Source organism: Rhincodon typus, chromosome 31 (assembly GCF_021869965.1).
Source record: "Rhincodon typus isolate 14 chromosome 31, sRhiTyp1.1, whole genome shotgun sequence".
In the NCBI taxonomy this organism is placed as follows: domain Eukaryota; kingdom Metazoa; phylum Chordata; class Chondrichthyes; order Orectolobiformes; family Rhincodontidae; genus Rhincodon; species Rhincodon typus.
This window is the reverse complement of record NC_063362.1, coordinates 22351246-22377479: the sequence shown is the minus strand read 5'-3', so window position 1 is coordinate 22377479 and position 26234 is coordinate 22351246. Positions and strand designations below refer to the sequence as shown.

General features: G+C 40.3%; 2 protein-coding genes across 3 annotated transcripts in view; both read right to left on the bottom strand.

Moving 5' to 3' along the window:
• Window positions 1–26234, bottom strand: part of zmynd12 (zinc finger, MYND-type containing 12) — a 234970-nt gene that overhangs the window by 97677 nt on the left and 111059 nt on the right. The window lies entirely within an intron of this gene.
• ccdc30 (coiled-coil domain containing 30) overlaps window positions 1–26234 on the bottom strand; it is a 146761-nt gene that overhangs the window by 39005 nt on the left and 81522 nt on the right. For both annotated transcript variants that reach the window (XM_048615040.1, XM_048615041.1), the window contains exons 15-18: window positions 17564–17701; window positions 14335–14486; window positions 6870–7224; window positions 3510–3638 (exon numbers count right to left, since the gene is read on the bottom strand). In XM_048615040.1, coding sequence (XP_048470997.1) covers window positions 3510–3638; window positions 6870–7224; window positions 14335–14486; window positions 17564–17701 — 774 coding nt within the window. The remainder of the gene's footprint in view (window positions 1–3509; window positions 3639–6869; window positions 7225–14334; window positions 14487–17563; window positions 17702–26234) is intronic.

Sequence of the window (26234 nt, the reverse complement as noted above, 5' to 3'; positions counted from 1 at the left end):
TCTAGTGAACTGACCTTGGGCCTCAGCTACTTACAATATGAATCAGCTAGATGAGGGGACTAAATGTAGGTCTGCTGATGGTTCAAAAATGGGTAGAAAAGCAAGCTATGAAGTGGACGCAAAGAGGATGTAAGAGGATTTAGACATGTTAAATCAGTAGGAAGAAAATGGTAGATTGGTTATAGTGTGGGAAAACGTGAAGATATCGACTTTACTAGGAAAAAAAAACAGAATATTTTTAAATAGTAAGAATATGGAAAATACAATATTCATTTCCACACGGGATCTGATTGTCCTTCTAAATGAATTTTAGATTGTCAACAGGCAAACAATCGGAAATAGGAAACGAATGGTATATTAGTATTTATTGCAAAAGGATTTAAACATAAAAGTAAAAGAAAATCTTATTGCAATTGTGTGCAGTCATGGTGAAACAACACCTGGATCCTGTGTCTTGGTCACTTTACCTTGGAATGAGAGCACAGGTTTATTGGACGAATTCCTGTAAACAGTATTGCTGGAGAGCATAAGTACCCTGGGTTATCTCAATGAAGTTCAACAGCATTACAGGTTTGATAGCATAGATGTTCGAAAGATGTTTTCCCTGAATGGGATGTCTAGGACTGAGGGTCACAATTTCAGAATAAAGATTGGCCATTTAGGACTGTGGTGAGAAGTTACTTCACTCAGATGGGTTGTGAACATTTGAAATTCCCTACTACGAAGAGTTGTGGATGCTCAGCTGTTGAGTATATTGAAAATAGAAATCAATAGAATCTTGGATAATAAGGGAATCAAGGGATATGGGAATTGTGCAAGAAGACGTTGCAGAGGCAAATCAGTCATGAACTCATTGAATGGTAGAGCATACTTGAAGGGTTAAATGACCAACACTTCCTCTTACTTTTTATTATCACTCTGGATTACAGTCTGCAAAGAGGCATGCTGGATGTCAAAGCAGTTCTGCAATTTATCCTCCAAAAGATTTTAGAACTGCTAGGACACCACTCTCGGGGAATGGCAATGAATCCATGGAGAATAAACATGTTGATATCTCTCAGGGAGGCAGCATTTGTTGTCACACCTCTACTCCATTGCTGTTGCCTGTCAACAATACTGCTGCCTCCCACGCTGAGACGGGGCAGTTTGCAGCCAGGCCTTGATGTGCGTGATGTTCTCATCCAAAGTGATTTGTAGTCTCCAACACTGAAAATCAACTTGCTTCCATTAACCATGTTACGCCCTCTGGGTACAGTACGGCATAGGAGCATTAGGGCAGGCAAAGTGACAGAGCAGTAAAGGAGTGCACAGAGATTAGCTGATTTTTGTCTCCAACATTGCATGATTTCATTTACAAATTTGGTTTGGAATGCTTATTTGATAGCACTTTTTGTTTTTCTATAAGGGTTGTCCCCTCATGATGGTAAGTTTGTGCAGCATGCTAGAGACCCAAACATGAACCCAGACACTTGCTGAACACTACAGAACTCTTCATGAGGGGTCTAGGTGGAGGAAGCATTATTTCATCTTGCCAATAGTCTGTTCTATCACAATTCATGTGGCAGTATGGCTTTCATTGAGTATTATGCATTAGTCATCAGTCATGTCTGCAGCAGATAGCGTATTGGATCGCCACAGAATGAAGACATCAGGTCTGATGTCAGATTACTGGGTATTGATCTTCATAATTAGTTGGCTGTAGTCACATAACAGCTGGATGTTGAAGGACTGGAATGCCTTTTAATTCCAAGATAGGGCAGATTTGGCATTAGGCATTTGCAAAGCAATGTATGTGATGTCAATGGCATTCTGCATCTGCAATCTGAATGAAGCTGCATGCTCATTTTGCCTGCTTGACTCTGGCAAGGGAGAATGAAATGTAGTTAACTCTTTAAATAGAGAGCTTCAGTGACCTCCCTTATGAAGCAGTATATACAAACATATGCAATAGCCCATCCATCCACTTGAGCCTGCTCCACCATAAAGGTGGGTAACTACAAGATGTTGCTAATACCTTCCAGCCAGGAAGGAGCCAAATGCATAAAAGTCTATCATCACAATCAGCTTCACAGCAACTGGTAATGCAGCCCTTGTCCTTCTCTGGGTTGCATTTGTGGCTGCAGCAATGTTTTACAGAAGTGTAGGTGTCTCACACATTTTTCCTTGATAACCTTCACTTACTCCCTGCACATTCTGGCTGAATATGACGTCCTGCTACGAACCCTCATCTTCTAGCAACTTGTCTTGATCAGTCTGGCCTCTATACCTTCTCCAAGTCATGCTGCATTCCAAACGGCATGCGTACTAATCTGACTGCAGTTGATTTCTGCAGGTATATGTTTCTCAGCACCTCCATATTAGTCCCTGAAGAATCTTGTAACTCAAAACAATTATGGAAAGCACTAAGCACTTTACATAGAAATCAACCACTAACTTAACCTTTAAGTAGTTGGTGATCCCCTTAAATATCACTGTGGGGAATCTTCTCTGCTACTGACTATGTGTTCAATTACATGAGTTTGAGAGAGGATATTGATCGATGCATTGAACAGACATCTACTGTAAACATCCAATGGGCATTCATTATGCTGATTCATACAGGAGATTGTAAGCCCCATTTCTGGCCCTGAGACTATTGATCTCAGCTTCTTCAAAAATGAGCTAGATGTATCTTGTAGTAAATAACAAAAGCAAAAAGGCCAACATAAACCATGAGGAATGATTAAAGATTATTACTGATAACGATAAAACATTTTATGCTTAAAAGCAAACAGCAAGGACAGGCTGCATTTAGAAAAAAAAGTCAAATAATGATTCATTCTGAATTGCAGATAACACGAGCTCCTCAGCTCTTAGACATCTGACCGACCATTTCCAGCTCATTACCTTTTGACATTCAGGTTTCTGTTTTCCACTAAATCTATTTGAAAACAGTGTTAGCAGCAAAACACAGAAAGGAAAAGTTTGGAGTATAATTCTCACACATGCTGAGAACAGGATTGATAAAGTATTTATATTTGTCTTATCAAAAAAGCACTTCCAAATAACCAAGATCAGCAACAGCTGAAAACCATGCATCTTAAGAAATTGAGTTCATTATATATCATCAGTTGCCATCATGTGGTAAGAACTGAGTAATGCAGGGAAACGAATATAAACGTCAGTCAGAACACATTAACTGGTGCTATTGGACAGTTCCACAGACATGTCACTATTAATGTTTACGCATCAGGAATAATGTAATTAATTTTGCAAGATATTTAATGGTCAAAACTTTCCAATAAAGATCACAGTAATTATGGACAGAATGCACAGCAGACCCCAAACTGATTCTCCCATCTCCTGACTAAAGTTCATCCATAGCACCGTTATACTGATTGATATTAGATATCTCACAGCTTAGGCTTTTGTGCCTTAGTACCAAAATCAATGAGAACATTTAGCCACTGTAAAGCATCAAAAGGAGCTAACAGCAGTAATATTTGGACTTTTCTCCTCTGCTCAAGTACCTTAGCCCTGTTATTTGCTTCCTCCAGCTGCAGTTCTAGAGCTTGTTTCTGCTGGTAAGAATTTTTCTGTTCTAATTCAAGCGAATTCTGCAGCTGGCTAATTTCCAACTTCAGAGCTTGCAGCTGCACCTGAAAGAGAACAATCAGTAAGTGAGCTACAGACACATTTTTTGTTGCGAGCAGAATAGATGGTCAGATAGTTATCTGGTTTATGCTTTGAATGTTTGCTTGATACTACTGCTGTAACGTGGGAATGCTGTACTTAAAAAAAATTATGGGATGTGGGTATCATTGGCTAGGCCTGCATTTATTGCCCACTCCTAAGTATCCTTAAGAGGATAATGCTGAGCCACCTTGTGGTAAAGGTACACCCACAATGTAGTTAGGAAAGGAATTCCAGGATCTTCACTCAGCAACACTGATTGTGTTCTTTCTTGTTAGGGATGGTCATTGTCTGATACTTCTGTGATATGATTTTTTTATTAAATCAACTTGTTTAGTGATTTGTGATATAACTTGGGAGCAGGGGAGACTCAAACCCGGGCCTCCTGGCTCAGATGTAGGGACACAACAGTACACCACAAGAGCCCTCTATGATATGAATGTAACTTAACAGCCCACACCTGGACCTTATCAGGTCTGGTTGCATACAGACACAGACTGATGCTCTTATGACACAGGGGTGTGTAATAACATCTGTGAACAGGTTGATTAGAAAGTATTGTTGCAAAGTTGGGTACAGTACTTGTGAATTGGAAGGCAGGATGTTAGAATTTGTTTATAAAAATGAAAAGGGAGAAGAGTGTGTTGGCCCTTTAAGAGGTGATGTGCTTCTCTAAGATTGGAGATAATAAAAAGTCTGCAAGCGCCTGCAGATGCACAGACAGTTCTGAAATTGAAACATATGTATCAATTGTCTGTGCGGTTGGCAACCTAGGCTTGTTTTGATGTTAAGGCAACCAGCTTGAGTATCAGCCAATTAATTTAAAACAGATACTTAGGGACTGAAAACCGACTGAATTTAAATCTGATGGTGTTGACAACCTAGAAGTAATCCTATTGTAAGAAAATTGACGGGTCATCAAGGATATATAAGAAGTTTTTGAAAATCCATGTGAAAGTAAACTGCCATTGGAAGAGTAACACTCTGGATCGCACAGAAATCTTTAAGCTCGCTGATTAAGCACCATCTAAAAAGTACCATGGCACTCTTAGCGAATATTCCTGATACAAGGATTTGATGAAGAAAGAATTCCTAACCAAAGAATAGCAGAAAAGGCACAGAACATTCTGGAAGATGGGTGCTGACTGTAGTTTTGAGAGTCTAAGTTTTATTTTTTTTCTTATTACTTTGGTTTATATAAGTGGGAGTTGTATTTATTGGAACAGCATACCATTAGAATTTTGTTTTATTTGAGAATAGTTAGTAGTTAGAGGTGAATTGTTTGGTTTGTTAGTAGTTCTGTTAATTTGATCACTGCTAGTTAGATAAGTAACTTGGTACTTGTTACTTATAAAGTGAGTATGAGGGAATTCACTTCATTTAACCATCTCCTCTGTAACATTTTCACATTTCCTTTAACAGATCACAAGGTGAGGTGAGCTTCTCTGGCTATTTCGGTTTTAATTATCAGAGGGGTTTGACCTCCCCTCCATAACAATATCTATGGACACAGACTGCTTTTGTGTCTGAGGAGTGCAAGTGGTGATCCTCATGCAATCATCAGCAAACATCCTTACTTCTGACCTTAAGCTGGAGAGAAGGTCATTGATTAAGCAGCTGAAGATAGTTGGGCCTAAGACACTCTCCAGCAGAACTACTTTCTGAGACGGGTGTGACTGACCTTGAATGAGCACAAATCATTTTATTTCTGTTTGGTATGATTCTAATCAATGCACAGTCTCTCCCTCCCCAACCCAAATGTGATTCCCACTGACTTCAGTTTTGCTCAGGCTCTTTCATACTATATTAAATCCAGCCTCGATATCAAGAGCAGTCACTCTTATCTTACATCTGGAGTTTAGCTCTTTTGTCGATGTTTGGATCAAGGCTGGAATGAGGTCAGGGTCTAAGTAGCACTAGTAGAAGTATCATGTTTTAGAAGCAATAGGGCATTCTTGCCTCCAGGTTAGAAGATTGAGATTTGAGTCAAAATCTAGGCTTATTTTCCATTCTAGTATTGAAAGAGGACTGTATTGTATAATTTTACAATAAGCAGTGGCTAGGTGGAGCCCTCTTATCTTTTCCTTTGCAGATGATGGAAAAGCTTTGAGGAGTCAGGAGGTGAGTTATTCAGTGTAGAAAACCCAGCCTCCAATCTGCTCTTGTACAAATGCTACTTATGTGATGACTCCATTTAAGTTTCTGAATAATTATGTACACAGGATGTTGGTTGTGTGGGAACTGACAACAGCACTGCTTTTAAATATTAAGAGGGGGATGGATAGATGCACTCCACTTGGAGATGACCATTGTTTGGCACTTTGTGATAGCAGTGAGGGTTAGTGGGTTCTAGATCACCAGGTGAAAACAATCATTGCATATATGTTTCAAAAACTGTTTGAAGGCTTTGAGAATTTTAGAAACTAAAATTCCATCACTGGCAGGGACTGAAGAGTGTTTTTTTTAAAGAATGTGACATCACCTACATGAATTCTCGTCACTGGTGTCCTCTATGAAATGCTGCAATTTAGAAGAAGTAAGTGTCCCCCTGACCTGCCAATGTAGTCATCTGTATTTATGGGCATGGAATTTCCAAGTTGACCCTCAAAGTGATGTGAAGCTGGGGAAAATTATTTAATGAATGACCTTACGGCTTCTTTTGCATAGCAGTTTTTGTTTGCACACTTGTCATGGCTTTCCAAAAATTACAGTTATCTACCAATAAAAACTCAATTTGGAGTTGAGATTTGTGATTTCTTGGATCCTGTGTGCAGTTCTGGTACCATACAAGAGTCCTAAAATATGTTTCAAGGTCTGTTCTGCTTTACTTGTGCTTTTAGGGGACTTTCCTGCCCGTCCACTACCCACTAAACCTAACTTTTGCAATTTATAAATGTCAGTCCAAAATCATGGTCTGAATATTTGGAACGTCGTCAGGACTTTCAGCTGCATTGGCACAGCAGGGCATCTGCAGTGCAATTTTACCTGAGTAATCGTAAGAATTGCCAATGCTGGAGTCTGAGATAACACATTGTGGGGCTCGAGGAACACAGCAGGCCAGGCAGCATCAGAGGAGTAGGAAAGCTGACGTTTCGGTTTTCTGAAAAAGGGTCCCGACCTGAAATGTCAGCTTTTCTGCCCCTCTGATGCTGCCTGGCCTGCTGTGTTCCTCCAGCTCCACACTGTGTTATCTTTACCTGGGTAATGTTGTCTTCCACTTGTTCTTTAGAGTGAATTAGGTCGTTCAGCTGTTTCTTTATGTTGGCCACTTCTTGGTTCAGGCGCTGGTTTTCCTGCTGGCTGCACGCAAGCTGTTGCCGAATGGTATAATTTTCCTGCGTGAGTAATTTGCACTCCTGCTGACTGGCGATAAGCTGCTGCCGTAAGTTACAAATCTCCTGATTCATATTCTGGCTGCCATGCTGGTCACAGCACAATTGCTGCCGCAAAACAAGATTGTCCTGGTTCAGCTGCTGGTTTTCCTTTAGCACTGCGTTGAGCTGCTGCTGCATACATTCTAGATTTTTATTGGCAGGGTCGGTCACCTGGTTGCTGAGGAGCAAAATTTTAAAGAGAAATAGTCAGTATAACAGCCTAAGCCTTCTACAATAATTTAATGAAGTTCAAAAGATGTTTTAGGAACAGCACCTCATCTTTCATTAGGCACTAGCTTAGCTTCTGAAAACAAAACGAGGTTCAACAATTTCACATCACAGCCCCTGCTCCCATTTTTTTTTCTCTGACGGGAAGAACTGGTAATAATTCTCCTGTTGCCATGCATATCTCCTCTAGACCCATTTTGGCTGGTATCCCATGCTGCTGATGGGAGCTTGGTTGCCTATTGGAGAGATGGCAAGACCTGTGCTTTTTCTCTTTTTTTCTCTCTCTTGTTTCACTTGCCAATTAGTGATGTGGATTTCTCATGGATCAAGGATCCTGGGGTTGGGGGTGGGGCAGGGTGTACTGAGATTGGAAATCCTGCTGTCAGCCAATCAGAGGCCTGCACTTGCTATGACACCCAGGCCATAGGTGAATCCCGGTTGGAGGGGGAGGGGGTGTCACAGGGTGTGAGGTCACCAACTAGAGGGGAGGGGTGACTCTTCACAGGATTCCCTCACTTCCTAATACAGGGTCCCTTGTTAAGGCAGTGAGTGTCTTTGATGGAGAAGCCTGCCCCACTCCCTGAACTTTGACAAAGTTTGTTTGTCGTGGTATGCACAGCAGGGTAGGATGGCCATCGTGGGCCTTCCCACCACAGACTTAAATTGGAGAAGAGGTGGAAGGATGGTAAATGTCTCCCGTTCATCAAACTCACCACCACAGGGGAAGGCATTGTGCCACCTCTTTCTTTATTTGCCCCTTTACCATCCCTTTCATCTCACACTATCATTGCTCCCTTTTGTCATTTTGTCACTGCTGCCTTCCCGAATTTCACAGAACTATCCTTTTCCCCTTTTTTTCCTCCTTCCTTCTTCTTTGCTCCTACTTCAAACCTGTAATAACATTTTCTAGCTCTGAAAAATCATTTTCTTTCTTTCCAGAACTGATATCTAAGCTTTGGAGCATATCCAGCATTTTCTGTTTATGCTTCAGATTTACATGATCCACAGAATTTTTCTTTTGTATTAGTTTACTATTCCACTGACAGTGGCAAGAGATATACTGAATTTTTGTTTAGCTCCTCCAGTTTTCTCCCATTTCTGTGCTTTTCCTGGCAGTACCAGGCATCAAATGCAGGAAAGCTGGTTGAGCTTTAGGGCAGATTTTTCCCTCCAGGGTCATGAAATTTACTTCAAGGTCATTTCCCAGCATGTCAGGTGAGATGTAGTCAAAGTTCACAGAGGTGGGCTACCAATTGAGTAGAGAGCAGGTAATAAATGGCAATGGAAGCACAGGATGGCTGAACTGCAGGTCTTTTTTTTTACCTCCATTGGATGTGGTCGTCATTGGCAAGATCAGCATTTCATAGAATCCCTACAGTGTGGGAACAGGCCATTCGTCCCAACAAGTCCACACTGCCCCTGCATTTCCCATGTCTAACCCACCTAACCGAAACATCCCTGGACACTATGGGCAATTTAACATGGCCAATTCACCTACTGTATACATCTTTAGACTGTGTGGGAGGAAACCGGAGGAAACCCATACAGACACGGGGAGAATGTGCAAACTCCATACAGACAGTCGCCTGAGGGTGGAATCGAACTCGGGACCCTGGTGCTGTGAGGCAGCAATGCTAGGCACTGAGCCATTGTGGGCCATCCCCAATTGTCCTTCATTTCAAAGGCAGAAACTAAGAGGCAAGCACATTAGAGAGCTAGAAAATTGGAGCGAGAGTACGTCATGTAGCCCCCTTTGTCATACAACATAATCAAGGCTGACGCCTATTTCAATGTCATACTCCAACTTTCTCCCCATACCCCTTAGCCTCTAGAAATCTATTTCTTTTCCAAATTCATTCATGGGATGTGGGCATCACTGGGCAGGCCAGCATTTATTGCCCATTCCTGGTTGCCCTTGAGAAGGTGGTGGTGACCTCTGTTCATGAACTGCTGCAGTCCATTTGGTCTAGGTAGACCCAGAATGCCATTTCAGAGACATCCAGGATTTTGAACTCGCAATACTGAAGGAACAGCAATATTTAGTGATTTGGCCTTCACAGTCTTCTGTAGTATAAAATACCACAGGTTCACCACCTCCTGAGTAAAGACATTTCTCCCCCTCAATAGAATCTATTGCTGTAGATCTAGAGTCACATGTAGGCCAGGCCAGGTAAAGATGGAGGATTTCTTTTGCTACAGAATATTAGTGAACTATAATGATTGTAATGAGGTCAGCCAGATAGATCTTGCAGAATGAGTTCCCTGATTGGTGCTGTTAATCTGCTCCAATCAGGGAGCCATGGCTGATAGATAAAAGCAGGAGTGTCAGACATCCTGACACTCTGACAGCCAGCTCTGAGGGAGCTAGATCAGTGTCAAGGACTTTCCTCATGTAAATAAAGGGCGTCTTGGTGACAAGATACCAGCCTCTGCACAGTTATTTCAGTGGCTACAAGAGAACAGCATGCTCCTGAGGAAATTTGATTGCAATAGTTATCTTTGAGTTGGGGTAAGCATTTCTGGCATTATGCTATTATTTAGGAAGCTAGACTCATTTGATCCTGCTGTCAAAGACTGGGGCCCAGTATGTGTAAAGAATACGTTATTTTTCCAGGCAGATGAAAAGTAAGTAATTCTCCTGACAGCTTGTGGTCCTGCAGCATTTTTTTTTTTTTTTGGTTATTAGGAGTCTAACTTCCCCTGAGGCACCAGATACTAAAACCTTTCAAGAGTTGATGGATTTAGTTAAGGAATACTATGAGCCCAAGCCTCCTCGAATTCTGAGACGCTATTGCTTTTACTTCTCAATTTGAGAACCAGGGAATGGGATTTTTGACTCAGTTAAGACAACTAGCAGGGGCATGTGACTTTGATTTAATCCCTACTGAGAAGCTGAGAGACTGATTTGGTATGTGCAATTAATGATATAGCCATGCAAAAGTGCCTACTAGCTGAAGCCTAACTGGAACAGTTAGGAACAGCCACTGCAACTGACTTTACTAATGGAAAATGCAGAAAGTGGAGCATAGGAGTTGCAGGGTATTCCAATGGAAGTTGACACCCTCTCCTGTCTGACTGAGCTTGGGGAACACCACTTAGGAGGAGGGAATTGCATAGTCTCACTTAGGACATATCCTGAACAGAGAGACTCTGACAGCCCACAGCAAAACCCCAAAACAAAGCCCAGCCTTGGGCAAACAATTTAAATTTTCTTCATGATCTGGGCTGGCAAGCCATTGTTGTTGCTGCTGATGTGCGGACTCCAGTCAGCAGAAGAGTCCCACTGGACCTAAACTGACTAAGAGAACTCATAGGCTGGTATCCAGGAGAGTGCACACCCTGGAAAATCTACATACATCTAGTTTGGAACAGTTAAATTGCTTAGCAACATCCAGATCAGAACCAATCAAAACAAATGTCTGGTGAAATGGTCAGCCAATTCTAATGGAGGATGGTACCAGTATGGCAGTTTCAATGATCGCAGAGTCAGTCTTTAACAAAATTTGTTCTGGACTCAAACCCTTAAATTTGTGCAAGACTTTGGCTAGACTGAGCACCTATACCGGGAAATCTTTTACAGATTAAGGGTACAACTTCAACTCTGGTCTCTTATGAGAAGCAGCTGGTTCAGTTACCACTGACTGTAGTAAAAGGCTCAGGCCCAAACCTGATGGGCAAAATTGATTGAGAAAGATTCACCTAGATTGGCTCAATATTTTTCAATTAGAAGATGGCCACCTGAGTGAAGTCTTAATGAAAAACCCAGAAGTTTTTCAGAAAGGTCTAGCTATTATCGAAGGAGTCAAGGCCACCTTGCACATTGACCAGGAAGCAATTCCACAATTCTGCAAGACCCGCCCAGTACCATTTGCCTTATGTGCAAAAGTACAGGCAGAAATGTGAAGGCTGGAAAGTGAAAGAATTAGCAAACCAGTCCAGTTGGTGGAATAGGCAGCACCAGTCATACCAATTGTGATGTCCGACAGGTCGGTTCACCTTTGTGGGGATAAATAGTAAACCTTTTTCGCAATTGTATATACACCCAATCCCTCACATAGAGGATTTATACGTAAAGCTGGCAGGGGCCTGTCTTTCATGAAGCTGGACATGAGCCATGCATACTTGCGACTGTGATTAGATGAGGATTCCCAGAAGTATGCTACAATTAATAAACACAAGGATTTGTACCAATATACAAGACTGCCATTTGGGGTATCATCAGCTTGTGCAATTTTTCAGCAGACGATGGAGAACATTTTACAAGGTCTACATCAAGTCACCACTTATCTAGGTGACGTGCTAACAACAGGGAAGACAATAACGAGCACTTAGAGAACTTGGATATAGTCCTTTAGGCATTTCTCCTAGGCGAGCATAAAAGGGAGATATGTGTATTCTAGGCACCCGAAGTGACCTACTTGGGCTACAGAGTTAACAAGACTGGGTTGCACCCATTGGAAGATAAAGTGAGGTCAATCAAAAGTGCCCTGGCTCCCACATCTCCACCAGAGTTTAGGTCTTTCCTTGGGCTGGTGAATTATTATGAAAGTTCATACATAACCTGGCCTCCATCCTGGCAGATTTGCATCAACTCTTATAAAAGGGTCAGCGTTGGAAATGATCACGTAGCCAAACCATAGCTTTCAGGGAAGTGAAGAAGCTATTGTCATCTAAGGTGTTGGCACACTTTATGATCCCAAGCGAGATCTGATATTGACATGCGATGACTTCCATTACGGCATTGGGGTAGTATTAGTTCATAAGTGGTCCAACAGAGAGGAACCCCCCAATAATGTACGCTTCCAGGGGTTTGGCTAATGCAGGGGGTAAATACGCCCGATACAGAAGGAAGGTTTAGTGGTCATATTTGGAGTAGGAAGTCCACCAATATCTTTACAGATGTAAATTTGTAATAATAACTGACAACAAAACCCTGTTAGGTCCACTTAGAGGACAAGGCAGTGCTGGCCATAGCTTCAGGCCAAATTCAGAGATGGGCTCTAATACCTAGTGCAAAAAATTACAAGTTGGAACACTGTCCATGAGGTCAAGTAGCAAATGCGGATGCATTGATCTGCCTACCGCTGGCAGATACACCATCGATGGTACTGCCACTGGAAGTGTCTGTATGGTTTTAAATTTTCTGGACATACTTCCAGTCACAGCTGACAATATCAGACTTTGGACACAGAAAGATCCAGTACTGGCAAAACTGAAACAACTGGAGGTGATGGGGGAAACCAAAGGGCCATCACAACCAGAATTGAAACCTGTTTGGACGCAGGGAGACCAGATCATAGGAGAGAATGGTATGTTATTATGGGGAGCAAAGGTTGCTGCCAGATACTGTCTGAACTCCACCAGGGTTATTTGAAATATCCAAAATGAAGATGCTGGAGAGAAGTTGCATCTGTTGGCCACGAGTGGATGCTGACATAGCCGCGTTGGTGGGGCAATGCCCAGAGTCCTAACAAAGACAACAATTACTGCCAGCAACGCCCCCATATTCAGAATAGCTGAGTAAACCCTGGACTTGGTTACACATCGACTACGCAGGTCCTTTCATGGGCTCAGGAGGTGGGTGAACAAGCATCTGGAATGCCAATGCTGGATACAAGACTCTGCTAAACAAGAGAGACTGTTTACTATGGGAGACGTAGTTTGGTGTAGGGACTACTGAAATGGCTCCAGATGCGTAAGATGGTGGACATGAGGTCAGGTCCAGTGGATGTTGGTGCCTCGATGCCTTTGCCGCCTGAAGAAGAGAATGAATTTCTTCTGAGATGCTTCAGGAACAAGAGGTAAGCTACTGTGCATTACATGCTGGCCATATCCAAGGCAGAGTCAGAGGAAACTGACCTGGTGCTAAAATGCTCCAGGAGGAGCTACTAGAAAAAGAACTTGCCTATGTCCTTGGCCTCAGAGTGGTAGGAATGTAGTGATTGTAACGATTGTAACAAGGTCAGCCAGATGGACCTCACAGGATATGAGTTCCCTGATGGGACCAGCTTAATAGCCCCAATCAGGGAGCCCTGGCTGACAGATATAAAAAGTGAATATCAGACATCCTGACACTGACAACAGGCTCTCAGAGCTGGATCAGTGTCAAGGACTTTCCAAGTGAAAATAAAGGGTGACTTGGTGATGCAATACCAGCCTCTGGCGTTATTTCAGGAACCAGATGGGTCTTTATGACAAGCAATAGACACTGACATTGTTTCCATTACTCAGACTGGCTTTTAATTCCAGATTTATGAATTGAAATTAAATTTCACCAGCTGCTCTGGTGGTATTTGAACTAATGACGTCAAAGCATTCACCTGGTCCTCTAGTTCAGTGATGTTACCATAGCACCTCAGTAGCTCCTAATTGAAGCACGCTATGGCAGCCATTACTGCAGCTGCTGTTTGTAGGAAAAAACGCAAACACCAGACGAAGCTGTGTAATTTTATCAATGTGCAAGCATACATTTTAAGCATTTCCAAATCATTCAGTAGAATAAACAGGTTTTTTTTGATAATGGAAATGGATTCAAAGGATAAAGATTCAACATTTAAAGAACAACTTGTATTTTAGCAGGAACGTGCTACTCTTGGCATCGAGTTTGAGTGCATAATCTTCTGACAAAGAGATAAGAATATTAAGCTGACATGTATAATTCTTTTGTTTACTCTCCAACAAGTAATTGTTATGCAGTGTATAAAATAGATGGGGGTAGCAAGCTTAAAATCCATGTTGAAAGATAATAGATAAGACAGGGGGATAGGTACGAAGAGGAATATTTAGTACATCGTTGCCTTGCTGACTGACACAGTCCATTTTATAAGAACAGAATGTTTCTGCTGTGTCTAAGTGACTCAGAACTACAGCAGAATGTTTCATCAAAGTCAACTAATTACACAGCTCATTTTCTTCGTGAGATATTGTCAGAGGTTTAGCTTATGTCAAAATTTGTAAAGAAAAAAATTCACTAAACTGTAAAGTTTTTTGTTCTGGATAAGCTGGATGGGTGCCATTTACAAATTCCTGTTTAATTCTCAACTGAACTCATATTACTCACAATGCGCAGACTTTTTCTTCCTGGAGATTGTGTATGGTTCTCCTCAATTCTGCTATCTGGCATTGGTATCGGTCTGCCATTTCTTTCCAATTGTTGTTTTGTGCTCCTTGACAATTTGATATCTCTCTGTGATCCTCCAGCATCTTGTTGAGCTAATAAATTAATCAAGAAGACAAATTAATGCTTACTAATCCTGAATTTTTAATATTTCACAGGAGCAGAAGTTAACAATAAATGGAAAACCTCTTGAATTTGAAACCATCTGATGGCTCATTCACAGCTTTGCACTTACTTAATGTGAAACTAAGATAGTGACAATTCTCACACAGCCAAGCCAAGTTTCTGGGATCAATAATCAACTGATATGATTTACTTCCACATTTGATCAACACAAGAGGGGAGATATGATTCTAAAGAATGGCTAAACACAAATTATTCTATTATTATTAACATTACTTAGAACATTGTGGTTTGTGGTTACCTTGGATCAACTCTTGATATTGACAGCAGTGGTTATGGCATTGCTATAAATGGACTCACAATGTGAAGACGTGAAAGAATAATCAACAAATCCAGCCGGACTTTTTGGGAACAATTAAAAGTGAACTGTCAACATTTTCTGTCATTACCCCTCAGCATATCAGGCATGCACAAAGTTGTAGTCTGTCACTCAGGGTTCCAATACAGGTTGCACTGTGGCTCTTCCAATGACTGAAATCAAGACTTTCAACTTTCCTGCACCCACATTGCACTCAAACTCATCAAAATGTTACACTTGTTCGAACAGGTGCAACTATGTTTTTAATGTAACAAATAGAACTGCCCCTGAAAAAATGTGGAGTACAGTTAATTGGTTAATTTGTAGAAATTTAAAATATTTTTACAAAACATTTTAGCTTCTACTTTCATCCCACATCAACACTCCCAACACAAAAAGAGCTTGACACCATCAAGGACAAAGCAGCCTGCTTTATTGGCATCATATCCACAAACATTCGGTCACTCCACCACTGATGGTCAGTAACAGTAGTGGGTACTATTTACAAGATGCACTGCAGAAATTTGCTAAAGATCCTTAGACAACATCTTCTAGACCCACGACCAATTTTATCTAGAAAGACAAGGGCAGTAGATACATGGGCACACCACCACCTGCAAGTTCCCTCTAAGCTACTCATCATCCTGACTTGGAAACATATCTTCATTCCTTTACTGTTGCTGGGTCAAAATTCTGGAATTCCCTTCCTAACAGTATTGTGGACTTATCTGCAGCAAATGGACAGCAGCAGTTCAAGAAGGTAGCTCTATACTACTTTCTCAAGGGTAAATGACTATGATTGTCAAGCTATTGTTTGACTGATCTGTGGAACAACTCTCCCAATGTTGGCTCAAGTCCCCAGATATTAGTAAAGAGAACTTTTCAAGGTTCATAGGATTGTTGTCATTTTCTATGGCTAGGTAATGCCAGGTGGTCTATTGGTTTCATTCATTCCTTTCCTTAGGCTTTGTAGCACTTTGGTACGTAGCTTGCCAGGTCATTTTAAAGGCAGTTAAGAGACCACCACATTGCTCTGGGTTTGGAATTACATGTAGTCTGACTAGGCAAAATTTTCTTCCCTAAAGGACATTAGTGAGCCAGATGGTTGAAATTAGGCTAGCTTTTAATTCTAGATTTTTACTGAATTCAAACTTCACTATCTGACATTTTGGGATTCAAACTCCCACGGCCAGAACATTAGCCTGAAGTTTTGTATTACTAGTCCATTGATATTACCACTATGCCATTGCCTGCCACTGGACTCCTCTATTAGGCAAAATAGTTTCTCTCAATCCTTTTAACTTCGTAATTCATACGTAAATACCTCAATTAAACACCCCTTAATCTTTTACATTCAAGGGCATAAAAGCCTGGTCTATCCACACTATCCTCATAATCTGATCATTCATGCTGACATATTGTTATTGCGGAAGAGTATCACACCAATTCAAGGTCAATACATCTTTCTTGATGTGTGGTGCTAAGCAAAGAAAAATGTACCCTTCTAGAGGGTCAAACCACAGGTTTACATAACTGTCAAGAAGAAACTGAAATCTTATTCACCAGAGATCCTATATGCAAATTGTGCAATTCATATTGTCTCTTGTACAGGTGCCTTATATTCCTCTGAATGAAGAGGACCAATAGGACAGATAAATGAGACAGACCAGTTCCTTTCAAGCAAGACAGACAAAATGTCAAGATTCAATTTTATTTTGAATCATTAAAGTTGCTCCTTAGTCAAGCACTTAACACAGATAAATTTTTCTCTACGAGCCAATGTCAAGGGAGAAGGAGTCAGTTTTCTGTTTTACTTTTGTTCCAACGTTTTTGTTCACATTTGTGACCTAGGTGTAAATATGCTCCTGCTGAAATGTTCCCACACTATTGGCATTGTAGGATACAGACTCTGGTTGGGATTTTCCAATTTGTCGACAAAGTTTGTGGGTAAATGCCTGTCAGGGCCAGGGGTGCCCTGTGTCCACCAAGGAGAAAGTCCACTAGATCAAGTGCAAATCACTACTTAAGTGGTGACTGGCTGGCTTCTCAACAAATTAAGTACCGCCACTGAGAAATCCCACCTTGCCTGAAGCTGTTGATGAATTGAAGACTGGCAGTCACTGCGTGCAATGGCAACACATCCATGACCAGGCTGTTGGCTGAACAGCAGTCATGAAGACTGGGACCAGCAAAACGGCAAATTTTTTGAGGATTTTCTTGAATTCAATTTCCTTTTATTCCATGTATTTGTATAATGAGTACTTGTTTGGGCCGCACACCTTTAATTTGACCTTTTTCTCAGATCAGCCAAGGCCTAATTCAGGCTTGAGGGGCTGCAGGGCCCACCCTTGTCCTTATAAGTGTACGATCTGGAAACCTCCCTTGATGAGAGGGCACATCTCACGTATGGGCATAATGATCAGTGCGCCTGATATGCACCCCTCTCGCAATATGCCCATTATTTAAATAATTGCAAAATCATGAGTGAACTTCTTTCTGGAAATGCAAACTTGCAAAATGTACTTCATATTTTGGTGCACAAGGTGTTGAGGAGTGAATACTGCCTATCAGTTCAAAATGATCTTGGAACTATATTTGGCAAGTGCAATTGGTATTAAGTACACTGCTTTGACTGCACATTGCAGTGATATTAAGTATTGTATTAGTTGCTGCTCTTTCTGAGGGCTTTACCTTCTGTTCTAGAGCATTATTCTCCACTTGCATCCTTTCAAGAGCAGTATTTAATGCTTGATTCTGTTCTGTTGCTGCATGATAATTCTTCATTTCCACGCTCAGAAAGTGCACTTGAGTTCTGAAAGCCTCCAGCTCCTGAAAACAATGTTCAATTTTACATTAATGCAATGTCATTTTTATTCTTCACCCATATACATCTCATCTCCAGAAGACCCCAATCCCTAATGGGATACAGCTGCACTTTCAAATTGAAATAATAAGGCCTGAAAGGATACTTGACTACAAAGAAGTTCACACCCAATGTTGTCATCACTCAACAGCTACATGGATTCATACTCCAAAAGAAGATGTTGGACTCTAGGAGTCTGGTTAATTATCATTCATTCTAGCATAGGGGGACTGGGTCTAGTCAAATTATAATCATCATATTGGGTGATATCAGTTAAATCAGACCTTTTCGATTGATATGAATCTGTTATATTCATAAGAGCATAATTTTTAAAAAGTCCTGTAAATATTACGTATACCAATATTTATTGCAGAAATTGAATTCTTAAAATTATTTCTCTTCAAGTAGATCAACAATATTGAGATAAATAAAATTAAGTTACAAACTCATAAAATTCTGTCATTTTCCTTTTCAGAGAACATCTTCAGGCAATTGCAAAAGATTAAAGGAATGGAATTTGAGCCATTGGCCTCTGGTAGTTGGAAGTTCCTAAACTTGTTTTTATGCTACTGATTTGAGAGAGAGAGAGAGACACACAGAGGCAAAAATTTAAAAAACGTGTTGAGTGCAGGCTTCATTGTAAAGACAGCACTCAAACAGGAGGTAGCAACTTCAAAAAGATTGGGGAATGCAGAGAGGCTGTCCTATCCTAGCTTCTCTACTATACTTTTAAGTCCAGGAGAATGAGCACGTTTGGAGAAAAATCAAGGGTGAAGTAAAGGGTAAGCAGGTACATAATTTATTGGTGAGTATTTTACTCACTTACCTTTCTAAACTTATGCAAATGATTAGTAACTCAATGGTTCAATAATAAGTGAATTATGATAAATCTTATTAGAAGTATTAGGGTTTATTAGTTATCAATTAATAAAGATAAAATAATATAATTAACAAATAACAAAAATGGCAGGGCAGGTGAAATGTTTCAACTGCAGGCTGTGGGAGCTTCTGGAGGCCAATGTGATTCAGAGCAAACACATCTGCAGTGAGTGATTGAATTAGAGGTACAACTGTGGACGCTGCAACACAACAGGGAGCAGAGAATCACCTGGCCAGTTTGTTGCAGGAGGCGGTCCTACTGATGCAGTCTTCAGATTTGGCCAGTGGTCAGGGACAGGAAGGTGTGACTGTGATGAGACAAGTACCTGGTCTCAGAAGGTAGGTGTGGAGGACCCTCAGCTCTTGCAATCATTCCATCAGTTCGAGGTTCTTGCAGCCTGTATGATTGAAATGGTTGGTTGCAGGGAGAATGAGCAAACTGACCGTGGCACCACAGCATGGGAAGTCATTCAAGTTGGGGTAGTTAATAAGAACATTGTAGTAGCAGGGGACAATTAAGGGAATAGACACAATACCGTAGCCCAGTGCAAGAGTCTATCCAGATAGCTGTGTTGCCTAATCGGTACCTGGTTTTGGGTGTCAGCTCTAGGCTTGAGAGGAACCTGCAGGAGGAAGGGGAGGATCCAGTGATTGTGATTCACATAAATACCAACAACATAGGTAGAACAAGGAAAGAGGTTCTGCTGAAGGAATATGAACACCTGGAGGCTAAATTAAAAAGAAGAACCTCCGAAGGAAACGATCTTTAGATTATGACCTGAGCCACAAGCAAATTAGGAAAGGGTTAAATACATGCCTCAAAGATTGATATGTAAGAAATAGGTTTTGATTCATGGGATGCAGGCATCAGCACTAGGGAGAGTGGGAGCTATAACATTGGAATGATTTTCATCTGAACTGTGCTGGGACTAGTATTATAGTGAGTTATAAAGCTAAGCAGTAACAAAGGTTTTAAACTAGATTGTTGGAGTGAGGGATCAAGTTTGGGAAGATGTGGCAAATTAAATAGAGAAATTGAGGGAAGAGCGCAAGATAGCAATAAGAGAAATAATAATTAGAGTCTGGTTGGAAGGGAAAAGTGAACAAAGCTAGGAGTACCAGCTGAAAGGCTAGGGATTACAAAAATAGTAAAAAGGCTCTATCTGAATGCACGTAGCATTTGTAACAACACAGACGGCAGATGAATTGACAGTGCAAATAGAAATAAATATGTATTATCAGATACCCATTACACAGACGTGGCTTTAAGATGGCAAAGACTGGGAATGGAATATTCAAAGGTATGTGACATTTAGATTTATTCAATAAGGATAATATCTGTACAGTAGAGCGAGATCATCTAGGTTCTGGAGATCAAGATGTCAGTTTGAGTAGCGATAAGAAATGATAAGAGTACAAAATCACTGAGGGAGTAATTTGTAGGTCCCTTAACAGTAAGCAGACTGTAGCATGTGATGTAGAGCAGAGATAATTGGGGCTTCTGAGAAATGTACAGCAATAATCAGGGGCAATTTTGATCTACATACAGACTGGCTGTATTATATTGTCAAAGATAGCCCGGATACTGCGTTCTTAGACTGTTTTAGGGACAGTTTCTTAGACATATTCTACAGCCAACCAGAAAGTAAGCTATAAATATCTGGCAATGTGCAATGAGACAAAAGACCTCATAGTGAAGGCAGTCTTAGGTAAAGGTCATAATATGATTGAGTTTCATATTAAATTTGAATGCGTGAAGAGTGGACCTAAGGCCACCATTTAAACTTAAACAGGCAGTTATGAAGTGATGCAGACAAAGCTAGCTCAAATGAACTGGAAAATTAGGTTAAAGGGATGGGTCAGAGGTGCAATGGCAGACACTTAGGAAGACAGATACTCAGAAGATACATTCTAGTGAGAAAGAAATACATAAGGGAGGACACATCATTCGTGTCTATCAAAGGGAATTAAAGAGGGTATCAAATCGAAAGAATAAGCATACAATTCTGCAAAGCTGAGGCAGCTCAGAGAATTGGACAGAATACAAAAAACAGCAAAGAGTGATTAAGCATTAATAGGGAAGGAGAAATGAGAGTATGAGAGAAAGCTAGCTAGAAATATAGAGACAGATAGTTAGAATTCCTATAGGTATTTGAAAAGGAAAAGAATGGATAAAATAAGTCTTGGTCATCTAGAGATTAAGACTGGAGATTAAATAATGCCAAATAAGAAAATGGTGAATGAATTGATCGGACATTTTGCATTTATCTTCACTGTTAAGGGCACAAATAGCATCCCAGGAAAAATTCTAAATCAAGAGGTGGAGGGAGGGAAAAACTAAAACAATTACAACTATCAGGGAAAGGGTACCAAGCAAATTATTAGAACTAGAAACTGACAAGTCTTCAGAGGCACTTCATCCTCAGTATGTAAAAGAAGCAGCCACTGAAATAATAGATGCATTGGTTACAATTTCCCAAAATTCCCTGCAAAGAGTCAAAAATCAGGAAACTAAAGACCAGTTAAATTAACATTTGTCAAAGGGAAATACTGGAATCTCTCAGTAAGGTTATAGTTGAGCATGTAGAAAAATCAGGCAGAGTCCACATGGTTGTGTGAAAAGGAAATTATGTTTGAGCAATTTACTGGAGTTATTTGAAGAAATATCAATATCATAGTGGATAAAGGAAAACACGTGGATGTGCTGAATTTAACTTTCCAGAAGACATTTGACAACCACCACACAAGACATTACTGTGCAAAATAAGGGTGGCTCAGTGGTTTGCACTGCTGCCTCACAGCACCAGGAACCCAGGTTTGATTCCAGCCTTGGGCAACTGTCTGTGTAGAGTTTGCACATTCTCCTCGTGTCTGGGTGGGTTTCCTCTGGTTTCCCCCCACAGTACAAAGATATGTAGGTGAGGTGATTGGCCATGTTAAATTGCCCCATAGTGTGCAGGCTAGGTAGATTTTCCATGGGAAATGGAGGGTTACAGGAATAGGGTAGGGATGTGGGTCTGGGTGGGATGCTCTTCAGAGGGTTGGTGCAGACACAATGGGCCGAATGGCCTGCTTCCACATTGTAGGGTTACTATGATTTCTATAATGGGCTGATAGTGTAGGAGCAGCATATTTATGATAGAAAGAAGATTGGTTAGCTAATGGGAAACAAAAAGTAGTCATGAATGAATCTTTTTAGGTTGGCAAGGTGAGTGAGGGCAGAGACACAGATCAGTGCTGGGCCTCAATTATTTACAATGTATCACAATAACTTGAATAAGGGTAATAAATATATGGCTGCTAAATTTGCCAATGACAGAAAGATAGGTAGGAGTGTAAGTTGTGAAAAGGTCATGGGGAGTCTGCAAAAGGATATGGATAGGTCAAATGAGTGGGCAAAAATTTGGCAGAAGAGTACAATGTATGAAAATGTGTACTTGTCCACTTTGGCAGTAAGATTAGAAAAACAGTACATTATTTAAAAGGAAACAGACTGCAGACCTCTGTGATAGAGAGGGATTGGATATTCTACTACCTGAATCGCAAAAGGTTCGTACACAAATGCAGCGAGCTATTAGGAAGGCAATTGGAATATTGCCATTTGTTGCAAGTAGAACGGAATACAAATTTAGGAATGTTTTGTTCCAGTGGTACAGGTAAGACCACACCTGGAGTATTGTACACAGTTTAGTTTCCTTAATTAAGAAAGGGTGTAATTACAATGGATTCAGTTCGGAGAAGATTCACTCGACTGATACTGGAGGAGGTGGGAGTTATCTAATGAAGAATGAATGGACAGATTGGGCTGTATCTGTTGGGGGTTTAGAGAATTGGTAGGTGATCTTATTGAAACCTTTAAGCCCATGAGGGGATTTGATTGTGGATGTTAGAAGAGTGCTTCCTCTTATTTGAAGGGCTAGAAATGGGACACAGTTTTTAAAACTAAAGACTTTAATTTAAATGGGAGATGTGGAGAAAATTTTCCTCTCAGAGGCTGCAAGTCTTTCAACCACTTTGCTCTTGAAAGCAGTGAAGGAGGGGTCATTTATTATTTCTAAGGCAGATTCTTGATGAACAAGGGAGTCAAAGTTTACCTGACATAGGTCAAAATGTGGAGCTGAGGCCATGATCAGATCAGCCACGATCTAATTAAATGGCGTAGCAAGTTCGAGGAGCCAAATGACCTACTTCTGCTCCTAGATCTCATTATTTTTTTGATCTTTTTGTTTTATGCTTCTCAATGTTTTATGCTGCTCCACTAGCTCCTTATGCCATTACAAATCAACTTCCAGCTCCTTCAAATGCCTCCCTGTCTCTTACCACTCGACTTCGGTCATTTAGTCTGATTAAATCCTTTGCTAGTCAACAATAGCTTGTTCTTTTTTCCCCATCCTCCTCAGTCCAACCATTGGCAGCTGTTCTTCCAGCCAACATGCCACTAAACACCAGAACTCCCTCCTTCCAAAAGCTTTTAAACAGTAATTCTTTTCACCTGTTCTTCCAGCCCCATTCCTTAATTCCATCTATTTTTCTTCCTTTCCTCCGACTGTTCTTTTGTGATCTTCATGCAATGTAAAAAGTTGACATGCCTTTCTATATAAATGAGTATTGTAAAATTTTGAAACAAGTATACATTATTGAGAATTTTAGTTCAGTCCATTGGTCTTTATAAAAAATATTGGACATGCTGCATTTGTGGGATTATTCAAACCAGTACTATTTATTCAAAAGGTAAGTGAAATAGGAAGCTTGGCAACAATGGCAAAGTGGAGCTTTAAAGGAAAATATGTCTTCAATCTTCTATTTTTAAAATTTTTGTTACAAAATTTCTCTTGTTACCCTTTAATAATTTTTTGATCTTCAACATGATATTTTGCAGGTTATTCTATTTATTTCCAGGTGTATATATGATATTTCCATATTCCTTATTAAATGATGACCACCTGCAATACCCTTTAGCTTTGAGGAAATGTTTATTTTTTACTGTCAACTAACTTGTTTCCCCAGCAGATGCTGCCTATTCTGCTGGCTGTATCTAAAGTTTTCTGTTTGTATTTGTAATTGAACTTATATGTTTGCCTTGTTAATTACCTTTGTATCTGCAAACTGATCTTATGATTTATATGCAAGAACATGCAGGTCCCTCTGTACAGCAACCCTCTGCAGATTTCCTTCCACTTAAATAATACTGCTTTGGCAAAGTGGACATTCTCTCACATTTTCCCACATTATACTTCAACTACCAAATGTTTTCCCACTTTCTTAAACTATCCATATCCCTTTGAAAATTCTTTGTATCCTGTTCACAACTTGCTTTCCTACCTATCTGTGTATCATCAACTAATTTGGCTTTCATACAGACAGTTCCTTCATTTAAGTAATTAATATGTATTGTAAATTTTTGGGGCCCCAGCACTGATCCCTGTGGCAGTCCATTGGTTACAGTTTTCTAACGTGAAAATTAACAATTTATCCCAACTGTCTGTTTGCTGTTAGTTAGCCAGTCTATTATCAATCCTAATATATTGCCCCACAATTCATATGCTTTTATCTTTTGTAGTAATATTTTATGTAGCACCTTAATGAATGATTTTTGAAAAACAAACTACACTACATCTACTGGTTCTCCTTTATTCACTCTGCATCCCTATAGAACTCTAATAAATTTGTCAAACATGATTTTCATTTCACAAAACCATGCTGACTCTGCCTAATTGTATTATTATTTTCAAATGCTGCTACCTTATCAATAATCATTTTTTTTTCAATGACAGATGTTAAGCTAGTAGGCTTGTATCTTCCTGCATTCTGTCTCCCCACTTTCTTGAACAGAGGTATTACATTTGTAGTTTTCCATTTCACTAGAATATTTCCAAAGTCTAGGGAATTTTGGAAGATTCCAAACAGCCTACCCACTACTCTGCAGCCACGTTTATGGCCTACATTCTAGGGTCTTGAGATCCAGGCAAAAAGTCAGCCGTAAATACTGTTAGTATTCCTATTAGTTTTTCTCTCACAATAGTGATTGTTACAAATTCATCTTTTTTTACTTCTTGATTCGTGAAATGTTCTTTGTGTTTTCTGTCTTCTATGGTGAACATAGAACATAGAACATTACAGCGCAGTACAGGCCCTTCGGCCCTTGATGTTGCGCCGATCTGTGAAACCAATCTGAAGCCCATCTAACCTAAACTATTCCATTATCATCCATATGTTTATCCAATGACCATTTAAATGCCCTTAAAGTTGGCAAGTCTACTACTTTTGCAGGCAGGGCATTCCACGCCCTTACTACTCTCTGAGTAAAGAACCTACCTCTGACATCTGTCCTATATCTATCACCCCTCAATTTAAAGCTATGTCCCCTCCTGCTAGCCATCACCATCCGAGGAAAAAGGCTCCCGCTGTCCACCCTGAATATGAAACATTTGTTGAAAGCTTTTGCCATTCCCTGGTTTTCTATTATTAATTCCTCAATGTCACCCTTTAAATTGGTACTTGCCAACATTTCCATCCACCAAAAACCTACTTTAATGCTTTTAAATTGACATGACTCCAGTGACTGGGGAGGAGGAGGAGAGTGATTATGAGAGCTGGGGATGGGACATGGAGGGAGTTGAGGGGTTGGGGAGAGTTCCAACATTGTTTTGAAGGCTCAGACCTTTGACAAAATTGATTCCCAACATCCAAGAGAGAATTCCTCTGCCCTTTCTGTCATATCAAAGCTCACCAACTCTTCCAGTTGCTGTCTCCCAGCTGATCTCCATTTTCCTCCAACTCCATCACTTGCTGCATTGATCCCTCACAACTTGCCACTTCCCTCTCATGAGTCCTCACTGTCAACAAGACTTTTAGACTATTGGAAGTGAGTAAGGAAGCAGAAGATGTGGTGAGCAGGAGAGAGGCAGCAGGTGTAAAAGGAATAACAAGTGGCCTGACGGCAATGCAGCAAATGCCAGTGGGTCAAATCCAAGGCAGCAAAATGGAGTTGGTACTGGCATATCTTGCGATAACCAGTTGCACAGCATGGCAAGAAGTTGTAGTTCTATCAAAGTGGCCTATTGCAAGAGTTCCATTAAGGTCTAGATTTATCTCCACAGTGATTATTGCTAGCTTGCTTGGCCTTAGCAGTCAAAATCGTTAGCTTCAGAAACCCTGCTCTAAGAGACAAATGCTCACTTTAGCTTCTCTTTTCCTTATTATATACATGTCGATGATTTTATATCCTGTTTTTATTTTTCTTCCTTGTGTTCTCTTGTATGCCAATTTATCCCAATTTATTAATTATTTTTAGTCATTTGTTGGCTTCTGAAACTTTTTAAATCTATTAACCTCCAACTAATCTTTGTGCATTGTATACTTTTTATTTCAAATAATACCACCCTTAACATTTTTAGTTAACCATTGATGTTGCATCCTTCTGGTAGAGTCTTTCTCCCTCAATGGAATATAGCTTTGTTGAAAATTATGAAATATCCCCTCAAATGCCAGCCTCTACTTCTCAATCATCTTATCTTTTAAACTATTATCCCGTCCACTTTAGCCAAATCTGTCTTTGTACTCATATAAATGTCTTTATTTAAGTTCAAAACACTAGTTATAAACACACATTTCTCACTC